The sequence below is a fragment of the Xenopus laevis genome, chromosome 1S (assembly GCF_017654675.1).
Source record: "Xenopus laevis strain J_2021 chromosome 1S, Xenopus_laevis_v10.1, whole genome shotgun sequence".
In the NCBI taxonomy this organism is placed as follows: domain Eukaryota; kingdom Metazoa; phylum Chordata; class Amphibia; order Anura; family Pipidae; genus Xenopus; species Xenopus laevis.
Window position 1 is genome coordinate 121,498,583 of NC_054372.1, and position 13,393 is coordinate 121,511,975.

The 13,393-nt window shown below is 37.7% G+C and overlaps 1 protein-coding gene across 1 annotated transcript; it reads right to left on the bottom strand.

Moving 5' to 3' along the window:
* Positions 1 to 1,578: 1,578 nt before the first annotated feature.
* On the bottom strand, positions 1,579 to 11,740 carry carnmt1.S (carnosine N-methyltransferase 1 S homeolog). Its single transcript, NM_001096087.1, is given in 8 exon segments — positions 1,579 to 1,703; positions 3,371 to 3,474; positions 3,628 to 3,741; positions 3,878 to 4,056; positions 4,579 to 4,719; positions 8,212 to 8,375; positions 9,653 to 9,848; positions 11,554 to 11,740. Coding segments are annotated over 8 exon segments (1,122 nt in total). The 5' UTR covers positions 11,673 to 11,740; the 3' UTR covers positions 1,579 to 1,598.
* Between the last annotated feature and the right edge of the window lie 1,653 nt (positions 11,741 to 13,393).

The window sequence follows — 13,393 nt, forward strand, 5'->3', positions numbered from 1 at the left end:
GCTGTACAATAGAGGAAGTTATACACTGGGGAACTGTATACAAACATTTCAGGGCCCTCTAACTGAACATCTCAATAACTGGATGGTAGACAAGTGAAACAAATGGGTCAGTGGGTTATGAAACACCTAAGGCAGTAAAAAAAATAAAATAAACCAAACTTTAAATCTATGGATATTACAGTATGTGTGTATATGTTTCATAACAGAGGAAGGTTAATTGGCTTCTGGTAACCCTAATCCTAATTCTGTAAAACACCTATGCAAAGAGACACAAAGGGAGGTAGACTGAATAAATGGGTTGGATTATCCCAACTAAAGCAGGTCCTCCACCCAATTTGTTTATTTATTTATTTATTTTTTGCATCGCTGAAAAAAAGTGCAATACTCTGCAACTATCCAAATTAAATTACAGAATTTCTATGATCTCAAAGGAGAAGGAAAGCTACGGAGGCATTTTATTGCCAATAGATTAGCTGCAATAGTGCAATCTAGAATGCTATATTTATTCTGTAGAATGTTTTACCATACCTGAGTAAAAAGCTCTAGAAACTCTCTGTTTGTTTAGGATAGGAGCTGCAGTATTAACATGGTGTGACATCACTTCCTGCCTGAGTCTCTCCCTACTCTGGGCTCAGATTACAGTAGAGAAGGGAGGGGGGTGGGGAAGAGGAGCAAACTGAGCATGCTCTTGCCCAGGGCAATGAGGTTTAAGCTGAAGGCAGGAAGTCTGATACAGAAGCCCATGTGTACACAATAGAAGGAAAAAACTGCAGTGTTTCTTTTGACAGGGGACTCAGAGCAGCACTACTTTGGGGGTTTACTGGTATATTTAGATGGACCTTTCTGATAAGGCTTACATAGTTTTAACCTTTCCTTCTCCTTTAAGGTTATTTGTAAATTTAATGTTGAATAAAAGTAGTGTTGTTCAGTCTCTATATTGCGGGTTCAGACTCCTTTTATTTACAAATTCAGTGAAAAACTGGAATAAATGTACAATGAAAAGTTGCTTAGAATTACTTTAACATTTTTGTACACACAATTTTTTTTGGGTGCAGGAATATCTTAAATTGACAATGGTGAATGTGGATGCGATGGAGACCTGTGATATCTGTAATATCTGTAAAATGCTGTGGAATAAGTTGGTTCTATATAAATAAAAACAAAACATTTAACTCATTTATTCACACAAATTTTTCTCTGCAGTACAAAAGTTTTTCCAGTGCTTACAAATGAAAATCTGTAAGACAATAATAAAAATCCTTCCATAAAACAAAGTATTAAAATACACAAAAACTTTATTCATAATTTTGCTGGACAATTCCATAGACAAATTCACTCTCCTTAAAATATTTAACAAAAATATCTGCAGACATAAGTTTAATTTCAGAAGTCAGATTTTATGAACTTGAAAAAAATGTAATAAAATTAAAATCTGTATTATTTGTAATTGTGCACGAAAATTTGCCAAGCAATGTGGTTGAAATACTTTCTCCATGGAACACGAACACATTTACAGATAAAAGGCACCTTTTAGAATGTCTCTTGTTTGCCTGAGGCACGTCATTCTTAGATTTTTTCTTTTTAGGTTGCAAAGTCCATTATTGCTGTGGTTTGCGAGCCACAAAAAAGACACAGTCATAGAAGTATTTCATCATAGATAAACTATTCACTGTGTACGTTGTTGACACAGATTCTTTTTCAAACTGTTTGGAGAAAAGTTCAGGAAAATGAGTTCTTAAAGAATGAAAAGCTTTTACACAGACAGACAGACAGACACACAGAGAATTTGGTATAAAAGAAGTATGTGTAGGCAGCTTTCACATATTTACAGGAAAGTAGAATTTTCTTGCCATTTATGAATGGAAACCGCCTGTCATTGCTCATGCATTTTTAAGGATAATAACGATAATAGGAGTTTATCTGCTGATTTATAATATACGAATAGAGAAATGCTAAATTTGCTTTAAGGTTCCCCTGATTGAATGCAAACTGTTCCCAATAAGGGCTCTAAACTAACGGTTAACCATTAGTGATGGCCGAATTTATGACGAAATTCGTGGCAAAGCGAAACGGGACAATTCGTCCATCACTATTAACCATATTTGCTGTTAAATTCTCTGTAGCATAAAAAAGAATGCCTTTATCCTTATTCGTTTTCCTGCATTTTTGGACAATGTTGTTACTTCCCCCAGACATTTTCACACAATCTAAATTGTTGCAAACATTATGCTCCTTTAACATAGGGTATATAAATACAGTTCAGAAGGAGGAGGAGTTTGCCAAGGCAATAGCCTACAAGTCTAAAATACACAAAACAGGTCTATCTTTTCTGCATTCTCCTGCCAAATGCTGAAGTTACAAAAACTGACTCTCTTATATTTATGCTACCACACTGACACATACCCAGAGCAAATATGTTTAGGGTCTCTGAAAGGAGGCAGGGATGAGCAGCTGGAGGGAACCAAAAAAAAAAAAAAAAAAGACAGTAGCCTATGGATGCCTATATGACTTTAGTTCAGACTTGGGCTTTAAATAGTTTATGGCGCCACCTAGCTTCAATGTATTATTAATATCACTTATTCATGTAAAAATTACAAGAGAATTACTTTCAATTATGTCTGGACCGTATTCCTACAGTATGACATACGCATGTATGATATAGGTTAACATTTTCCATATTCTGCTTTACTGCTAGTACTTCTTATTTGCTTTAGAATGGGGGCAAATCCTTACTGTTTCTAAAATAGTAAATGGATCAGTCGCCACAGCAACCCTGTATTTATATTTTCCCAACCTTTTGTATGCTTTCCCTCTAGCGGGTCAATCTATTTTACAATTTAAAGGGGTTGTTCACATTACAAAAAACTTTTTTTTTTTTTCTAGTTCAGTGGTTTTCAGACTGTTCACCAGAAAGATCAATAATCAATTTAAAATGTTGATGCTGCCTGCCTTCCTTAAATAAGGGCCATAATTCTGTTTTTTTCACAGAATGAATGACCTCACTCCACACTGCATTTGGAATGAGCCGCAATTAATGATTCAATTACACAGAATCAGCAGCATGCATGTCATGATTGTTGGGTCTGTTGATTTTCTAACACTCTACTACACCTACTAGTAAATTTGCCAAAAACAGTGATTGATCAGGTTAGTGGAGTTGGACTGCTATTATGTTTATGCAACCCTCTCCCGTGTCACAATGTTTTTAGCCTTCCTACATACCACATATAGATCACATCCACAATATTAACCCGAATAACATAATTGTAACCAAACAACTTTTTATTAGACAGATAAAACTAATTAAAATGACAACGTACGTTGAAATAAAATACATTAATCAATAGAGGACGGAAATCACTGCACGTACCTCTATGTGAAATCCATGCTGCAGAGCAACATTTTTTATATCTTCATAGCTTAATTCTATAGAAAGTTCATTAGCCATATTTTCAAAATGATATAAAAGGGGACCTACAAGGAGGAGGGAAAAACAGAATATTTATTTGCTTTAAGCATAAGGGCAAAAAAAAACAACTCTTCTCAGCATCTTGCCACCAAAGTATTATAGCCAATTATTGAGGTTAAGGTTTTGTTTTTTCTTGCATATAAATAAAAAGCACTTACCTAAATTTATCCATATGCCTCCTGGCTTGAGTATTTTCCATATAGTGTCAATATAGTCTAGGACATTATGCGCAGTGTCTATAAAGAAACATGTTGCTATGCAGTCCCAAGAACCTACATAAGAAAGTTTAGTAGTTAACATTTGAGTCTCATTTCATTGAAAATCAAAATATAAAACGAACCCAGTTAAGTGAGGGAAATGTGTTATTAGATTAATTTCACCTTGAAAGGCATCAAAAGGTACACTTACATTGGTCTGTGTAAATTTCTTCAAAGTCTCCGGCAGTCATGGAGAATTTTGCGTTTGGAGGAAGATCGTGAGGATTCACATCTGGAAAATAAGCAGGTCTTATTTGATCTGATGATCTACGATTGTTACTAAACTGATGGATCCATGGGTAAATTTTAAAAGCGTTAATTTCAGAACATCTGGAAAACAGGAAATTACAATAGCACATGCATTACACACACAGAGAACAGAACTCTGATAGTAAAACGGAATGTTTCAAAATCAACAAAACTAAAAAATGTGTATCGTGCTGTCACTTTCTAGTTCTTATTGCTGTAAGGCCAAGTATCATTATTAATTATACATTTTTTAGAAAGCAATTGTCCAAAGTGATAAAACAATGCAAAAGGTTGTCTCTTATTGCAATTAAAGAATCACATCTGGTATCCAAAACTCAAGTAATAAAGGAACAGAATAGGAATTCAAACTACACACCTTATCAGTCTGTCCTATAAAGAAATCAGGTTAGCAGTGGTGTACAGCAGATAAAAAATATTAAGATGGCTACAAAAAGTTGGAAATCAGGATACGTATAAGAGTTTATGAATAAATAATTTTTTGCCTTACAGGAACATGCCAGTATTGGTTTAAAATATCCATCCTAAATTCAGTAGTTTATTACTTGCATATTTGCATCTGCAGGGTCTGCATTTATTACTTACCTGTTGAGCACAAAATTTGAGGAAAATAACATGAAGAAACTCCATTCATTCCCTTGGCAAGAATACCCATGCTTAGCTATTTCCCATGCCAGCCTACCAAGTCCTGCCCCAGGTACCAAGATATTTATATTGGAGACATCACTGTAAAATAAAAAAAAATAATAAAAGTAGTGGCATTTCTTAAAACATCAATACTACAGCAATGTACGTTTTCATAATAAACTTGTATTTTAAGGCACTGTAACAAGCTAATGTATGCAAACAGTAGAATTCTCCCTACTATACTTTTGATTCATATTGTGCATTAAATATAAAACAGAGCCAAGTAAATTTGATTTGACAAAGAAGTTCACCCACAAAGTGTTTTATACTTTGTTTTTGCTAGTGATGCACCAAATTCACTATTTTGGATTCGGCCGAACCCCCGAATCCTTTGCTAAAGATTCAGCCGAATACCAAATCGAATGGGAACCATTTTTTACTTCCTTGTTTTCTGACAAAAAGTCACGTGATTTCCCTCCCCGTCCATAATTTGCATATGCAAATTAGGATTCGGTTCGGCAGATGGTTTCAGACGAATCCGAATCCTGCTGAAAAAGGCAGAATCCCGAACCGAATTCTGGATTCAGTGCATCCCTAGTTTTTGCACAATGATGGGTACTTCAAATATGTCAGAAAAATAGCTTAGTTTAATTAGATTATGAAGAAGTGTATGAATGACCCGTTTTACCAGCAGTGACTCCCATTGATTACAGTGCAAAGTTATTTTATCTCTCTTTACACCATTAACCTAAAGCCAAGGTCACATCAGGCTGTTTCTCTGGAACAGCATTATGTTTCATGTAAATGAAAATACCTTTATTGTATTTTTAAAAGCATTACAGCTGACATTTTAATTTGAACATGGTGCTGTACCAGTCTGCTGCAATCACCGGTGGAAAGGGGCCATTGGAGAACCCGCACTACTTTTGATATTGTGAATGAACATTCTTGTTACCTTGCATTTCTCTGCATATGTAGAAACGCAAGGGGGACAAATAGCAGAACGAAGTGAATCTACTTCCGTCTGCTCCTTACTGTGAGCGGCAGCATGGCATCAGATTTCAGTATAGAAAAAGTTTTTGTGACAGGGCCTACATGGTGCTTGTCAGTGCACATACAGCAAGAAACAGAGACTAGCTTTTTATTCACCTGCATTTCTAACATGCCATTTGCCTAACAGTGTACAAATATGATAGAATCCAAAAATCATCAAATTTACAAGGTGTGTTCAGGTGGAATAGAGAGAGTTTTTTAACTCCCTTAAATTCGAACGAATTCGAAATTTTGGCGAAATGTATTAATAAAATCTAATTATGATAACTCTGATGAATTTAAACAACCAGGAAACCCAAATCAAATTCGGTTCGAATTCGATCAAACTCGATTCGAGTTTTTTCCTCTGAAATGTCAGGAAGGCTGTAAACATCTCCAAATTGATCCCTGGACCTCTCCCATTGATTTAAACAAGTTTTAAGTGGTGAATAGTCTAATTCTTAAAGGGCCAGAGAATGATGAAGCTCGAAAATCAAATTAGATTTTTTTTTTAAAAACAAAAAAAAAAACCTCCCTATAATTCCCTAGTCAAATTTGAGTTTTGACTGTAAAAGTGAAAATTCAAATTTTCAATTCGACCCTTAATAAATCTGCCCCTAAAAGTTAAAGAGATCCTGTCATCAGAAATCATGTTTTTTTCAAAACGCATCAGTTAATGGTGCTACTCCAGCAGAATTCTGCACTGAAATCCATGTCTCAAACGAGCAAACAGATTTTTTTATATTCAATTTTGAAATCTGACATGGGGCTAGACATTTTGTCAATTTCCCAGCTGCCCCTGGTCATGTGACTTGTGCCTGCACTTAAAGAACCAGTAACATAAAAATTTTTTTTTTTCGAAAATTCATTAATATACAACAAAAAAAAAAACACCAACACAAATTAAATTTTAAAATAGCAAAGCCTTTATTAAAAAATAACTTACAGAAAGTCCACTTCCTGTCCTCTTCAGAAAAGGTGACCATCCATCCTGCAGCAATCGATTTCTCCTCCCTGGCTCTTCTAGTGACAGCATTCGGCTTCTTCTCCTCCTTGATTCGGGGCCCAGCAGATTCTTGATGAAGAAAGAAGACACCCTGGCTTCCGTGGGTTCGCTGTTGTGCAAGAGCATGGCTGTCTGCTCAGGGGCAGCCATATGCGGAAACGGAATCTCTGAAGGCACAAGGGAAATCCCCAGCCGGCCCCAGCCCTCCCCTCTTCCCCAGCTCTGACGAGGAGCCTCCACTGGGGAAGCTGCGCACAATGCTGGCAGTAGAGACACATGCGCTCGTGCCGGCCCCAGCCCTCTGCTCTGTCCTCTTCCCCAGCGCTGACAAGGAGCTGCCGCTGGGGAAGCTGCGCACAATGCTGCCAGTAGAGACAGCTCGTGCTCTATAGGCAGCTCTGGAATGCACCCACCAGGGAGATAAAGAGAGCGGAGGAGGGAAGCCGATGCACGGGGAAGGAGAGACACTGCTGCTGCTGGACGTCGGGAGGAGGATGCCTGTCAGTGAGGAGCCAGGGAGGAGAAATCGATCGATGCAGTGTGGATGGTCGCCTTTTCGCCATTTCTGAAGAGGACAGGAAGTGGAATTTTTAAACATTTTTTTTTTTAAGGTTACTGGTCCTTTAAGGAGAGAAATGCTTTCTGGCAGGCTGCTGTTTTTCCTTCTCAATGTAATTGAATGTGTCTCAGTGGGACATGGGTTTTTACTATTGAGTGTTGTTCTTAATTCTACCAGGCAGCTATTATCTTGTGTTAGGGAGCTGTTATCTGGTTACCTTCCCATTGTTCTTTTGTTTGACTGCTGGCGGGAAAAGGGAGGGGGTGATATCACTCCAACTTGCAGTACAGCAGTAAAGAGTGATTGAAGTTTATCAGAGTACAAGTCACATGACTTGGGGCAGCTGGGAAATTGACAATATGTCTAGCCCCATGTCAAATTTCAAAATTGAATATAAAAAAATCTGTTTGCGCTTTTGAGAAATTCAAAAGAGAATTCTGCAGGAGCAGCACTATTAACTTATTCATTTTGAAAAAAAAAAAACATGACAGTATCCCTTTAATGTAAAGATCAACCCCTTTAAGTACTATAATTTCCAATACACAAAGCAAGATTTTTCACAGACCTGCACAGGGCCCCTACTTCTACCCTGCTGACACCTGCGGTAATGTCAATGGAGCAAGCTCAGATAAACATCAGGGCCCAACCCTATTAAAGTTATTGTGGTTGAATGTAAGCAAATGGCACCGACAATATTTCAACATGTAGTGAATGAACTGCCAAAAGAGTAGAGGCTCTTACAGAAGCAGGCAGGGGCAACTTCCTGATATCCCTCTTAGGCTATAGACAAACATATTTTTTGCAGGCTGAGAGAAGCACATCTGCTCAGTACCCCTGCTCAATAGATTTCTGATCAGCCCGTGAACTCAGATGCCTGAATCTGCACCGAGGGGTAAGTTATACGGGGGAGGAGAGATCTATGTAGGGTAGGGGTTTTTTAACGTTGGGGTTGAATTCTCCTTTAAAAACGAACATGAAGTAGTGCAGTACTTACCTCTTATCTTTGGGGAAATATTTAAGAATCTCATCAACAATAGGCTGGTAACATGCATCTCTCTCTGACTTGCCATCCTCACTCCAATCTCTCACAAACTGCTTTATAGTAGATTTCAGCTTGTCCATTTCAAAGGTGGAAGGAGGAGTAGGCTTTCTGTAACCCTGTGTATTGAAAACATAGGCTTACATACTACGTGACCGGTTTTCAATGGGAGGTCCATCTATAAACACAGCAATAAACACAAATGCTCAAAACAGGTCAAATCGTGGTCACATGGAAAATCAACTCTAATAACATAAAATATACTGTGTGTGTCCTGTGAGAGTGGATTATTTGCAGTGCATATGCATCATAAAAATCTGTAACAGGCTTTTGTACCAATGAGCCTTTTTAAAATTGGACTACCATGAGGTGCATTCCAGGATGTCAGTCTTCATAGCACTGCAGATGTAAACTGATCTTGTTCTTCCTGCAGGTGAATACTTATGAGACCAAAGATCAACATTTAGGGTCTATCCTTGAGATTACAGACCCACAGAGAAGAATATGAATGCCCTTAAAGGGGTTCTCCATCAAAAAACTTTTTTTTTTTTGCATAGTAAAATAAAATATATTCTCTGCCCTGATGGCTCAGACTTTTGAAAAAATGTTAGACAAGGCGGCTGGTTAACAGATCTGTCTGCTGCGGAACCAAGACTTTTGCAACCTTTTTCTAAAATGTAACAACTAGGGATGCACCGAATCCACTATTTTGGATTCGGTGAACCCGTTGAATACTGAACCGAATCCTATGCAAATTAGGGGTGGGAAGGGGAAACCATTTTTACTGTTTTTTTTTTTTTATGACAAAAATCACGTGATTTCCCTCCCTGCCCTAATTTGCATATGCAAATTTGGATTCATATTCAGTTCGGCCGAATTGAATCCTGCTGAAAAAGGCTGAATCCTGGCCGAATCCCAAACCGAATCCTGGATTCGGTGCATCCCTAGTAACAACCAGTAGTTAAGCAAATGCTGCTTTAAATAGCAACTGTTTTTACAAATAACTGAACATTTTTAATAAAAGTATATTGAAAAGTTGCTTACAATTGTGTTTTCTTTTATTAGGTACATTTTTATTTTGGTTTGATGTGCCCTTTAAAATATTTTACATTTATTCAACTGAAATGTATACTACCCACCAACTACCTAATTGTATGACTCATCTGCCACAGTGATTAGTTATGAAATAAAAATACAGTTCTGACAAAGTGGAACTTTGCAGTTACCACACCATTATTTATATCAAACCTGTATCTATGCATGCATTATTAAGCATACAAAAAACATTGTGTTATAGACATAAAGAATCTATGTAATTAAATAGAAGTTTAAATTTAAAGATTTGTTTTCTGTTGTTAAATTCCCACAGTATATTTTCATATAAATTTGTACTTACATTTACACCGTATTCTTTGTTTTCAAACATATGGGTACAATCGTCCACAATCATTTGCAGAATCATCTGGTTGTGCTCTATGCACTGACGGATGCTGTCCAAGTGAGGAAGGAAGTGAGGAAGCAATTTCTGTTGATTTCTTGGAAGAGATTTAAATTGTCTTTCTGTGCGGTTCACTTGCTCATGAATGGTACATCTGAATAAACAAAGACCAAACTCATTAATGAAACAAATTTAGGATATATATATATATAAGATACTAATTTCAAAGAAAATTTGTGGATTAAATTTATAGTTTTAGTACTGGACACTATTACAACAGGATACTTGTCTTGAGTGTCCTGTGCTTAGGTTAATACCATAACTTGTACAAAACTTAACAAAAAACAAGTGTTTGGAAGGTGACCTGCTCCTTGAAACGGTCATTAATGTAGAAAAAGTTTTCTGTTTCTGCCATCTAAATTGCTTTTATAAATGAAACGGTTTCCCCATTATATAAGAGGTGTCCAAGTGAAAAGTTTTCTGCACATGACAAGGACTGTGCAGCATTACAATTGATATAAATGCATTTTATTAAAAGAACCACTGCTGCCTTCATATGAACGAAGCCCTCTCAGTGCATGGCATGTAATCCACAGATGCCAGTTCATTAAAAGAGTTGTTCACCTTTAAATTAAAAGAACAATAACATAAAAAAATTTATGTTTTCCAGTAATAAAACTATAATGCAGCGTTGTCCTGTACTGCTAAAACGGTTGTGTTTGCTTCAGAAACACTACTATTGTTTATATAAACAAGCTGCTGCGTAACAATGGGGGCAGCCATTCAAAGGAGAAAAGGCTCAGGTTAGTCGGATAGCTGCGGGTACCCACGGGTTACCCGCAAAAACCTGCGGGTTGAAGTTCCGGGTGCGGGTCTTCTCAATATCGATTTTTACTCCTTTTTTCTGATAACGCCTACTTCCAATTATGTCACTTCCGGTTTACAATGACAGCACCTGATTCTTGGTGGTCAGCAGGTCACAAGTCCAGGTTGCAGATAAGGTACTTGCGGGTCGTGTAGCGGGTAAGAATGCGGGTTGCGGATTGCAGGTACGGGTTCCAAAAAACGGACCCACGCAGGACTCTAGCTCAGGTTACACAGCAGTTAAACTCTGTAGAACATAATGGTGTTGTCGGTTATCCACTATTCAACCTGTGCCATATAGACTTTTATCAATTTCCGCCATTGCTACACAGCAGCTTGTTTATATGAACTATAGTAGTGTTTCTGAAGCAAAGCAGCAGTTTTACCAGTGCACTTTAAAACACATTCATCTTTTGTTATTACTATTTCTTTGACTGTTAGTATGATGTAGAGAGTGATATTCTGCGACAATTTTCAATTGGTTTGCATTTATTATCTCTGGTGTTTGAGCTATTTCGTTTTTCCTTCAGCAGCTCTCCAGTTTGAATTCTCAGCAATCTGGTTGCTAGGATCCAAATTACCCGAACAACCATGCATTGATTTAAATAAGAAGAGGGCCTGAATAGAAAGACGAGTAATTAAAAAAGTAGCAATTACAATAAATGTGTAGCTTTACAGAGCATTTTTAGATGGGATCGGTGACCCCCCCCCCCCCATTTGAAACCTAGAAAGTCAGAAGAAGGAGGCATATAATTCAAAAACTAAAAAGTTTAAAAGTTGCTTCGAATTCGCCACACTGATTGCTCAGAGACAGCATCCATCCATGGGATATAGTCTTGTTCCACAGCTCGAACGATTGCAGCGTCCTCCAGCTAATGTTACACATAATCTTATTTATTAGGGGCAGCATCACTAGATGTGAGCACCATGTATGTTGGAATGTGCAGACAAAACGCCTTTCGTACTGCACGCTACACACACACAAAGATAATCACCCATAGCCAGTAAAGGCACTGATGATCTTCCAGAAATGCTCTTTTTCCAGTGCCTCTTCCTCCTCTGGACTTTTGCGCTGGCGTCGCTCCCTATAGGCACAGATGTCCTGATCTTCCATACCGCCCGACAGACCCGGATCCCTGATTAATATTTACACAACTCCATTCACTTTCAGCTCTTTAGATTGAGCATGACAGCAAACCCCGACGCCATAAACCTTATCTCGCGAGACAGTGGCGTCACGACTACACGTACTAGTGCAGTGACGCGGCACGTAGCTCCCTTGGGGAGTGACGTGGTAGTTTAGTGTGCTGCGCTCTAAAGCTCTTATAGTAACACACGGAAGTGTGTAGTAGGCACTTGCACTTTGATGTTTGTTGGCATTCATACCCCCTGCCACCAAAGCGTCAGCTCTCAAGCAATAGATAGTTGTGTGTGCTGCTCACTAGAACTTACAGTATGCCGGGAAGCACAAATGCCCACTTTATCTCCCTTGTGGAAGCCAGACCTTTATCTGACACACTGTAGTCTCTCTGCTCCCAATAATTCATCAGAAGTCATTTATGTTATTATGCTGTAAGCTCCAGTTTGTGCCGAAGAAGTAGAAAAAAGTATCCTTTTTTCTTCTTATCCCACGTTAAAGGAAAACTATACCCCCCCCAAACAATGTAGGTCTCTATAAAAAGATATTGCATAAAACAGCTCATATGTAAAATCCTGCTTCATGTAAATAAACCATTTTCATAATAATATACTTTTCTAGTAGTATGTGCCATTGGGTAATCATAAATAGAAAATTGCCATTTTAAAAAATAAGGGCCGCCCCCTGGGATCGTCGGATTCACTGTACTCACAAACATACCAACAAACCATACATGTTAGGTCACATGAGCCAATTAACAGACAGAGTTGTGTCTTTTGCTTCCACACTTCTTCCTGTTACAGTAAGAGTTGAAGTATTTCTGGTCAGGTGATCTCTGAGGCAGCACACAGACCATCACAAAATAGTGGCTCAAGGCAAGAGACGTAAAAGGGCAATATTTACTTAAATATATATTCCATTTTGGTAAGATTCTTTAATATGCCACTTAATATGATATGAACTAGCTGTTGCTTAAGTGTTCATTTTGGGGGTATAGTTTTCCTTTAACCGCAAAAGGAAGGTTTTAAAGGGGTGGTTCACCTTTAAAGTGGACCTGTCGCCTACACATAAAAAGCTGTTTAACAAAATTCGTTTGCAAATTAAACTTGGAACCCAAATTGGTTTTTTTCATTAAAGCATCCATATCTCTTAAAAAAAGTGTTTAAAGGGGTTGTTCACCTTCAAACAACTAGTTGTTATCAGATAGATCACCAGAAATAACGACTTTTTCCAATGACTTTCTATTTTCTATGTGTCACGGTTTTTCTAATATTGAAGTATAAAGTGTCATTTCTCTCCTTCTGAAGCAGCTCTGGGAGGGGGGGTCGCCGACACTGTAAAGTGTAAACTGTTCTAAATTGATACATTTAGTTGATACATTTCTTATCTTTGTCCCTGCTGAGCAGAATCTCTGGGTTTCATTACAGGCAGCTGTTAGAATTGATACAATTGTTGCTAATACTCCAGAGATGCTGCTGAGAGATGTATCAACTAAATGTTGCAAAATTGTAACAGTTCAGAATCTGCACCTGGATTACTGAGCTGTCAGACTCAAACACCAGAGACAGGAACATTCAACTTTAAACTTAGATTTTGGAAAAAACGTAAAAAATAAATAATGGAAAGTAATTGGAAAAAGTCATTATTTCTAGGGAACAATCTAAAAACAACTAAATTGAAAAAAGTGTTTGGAAGGT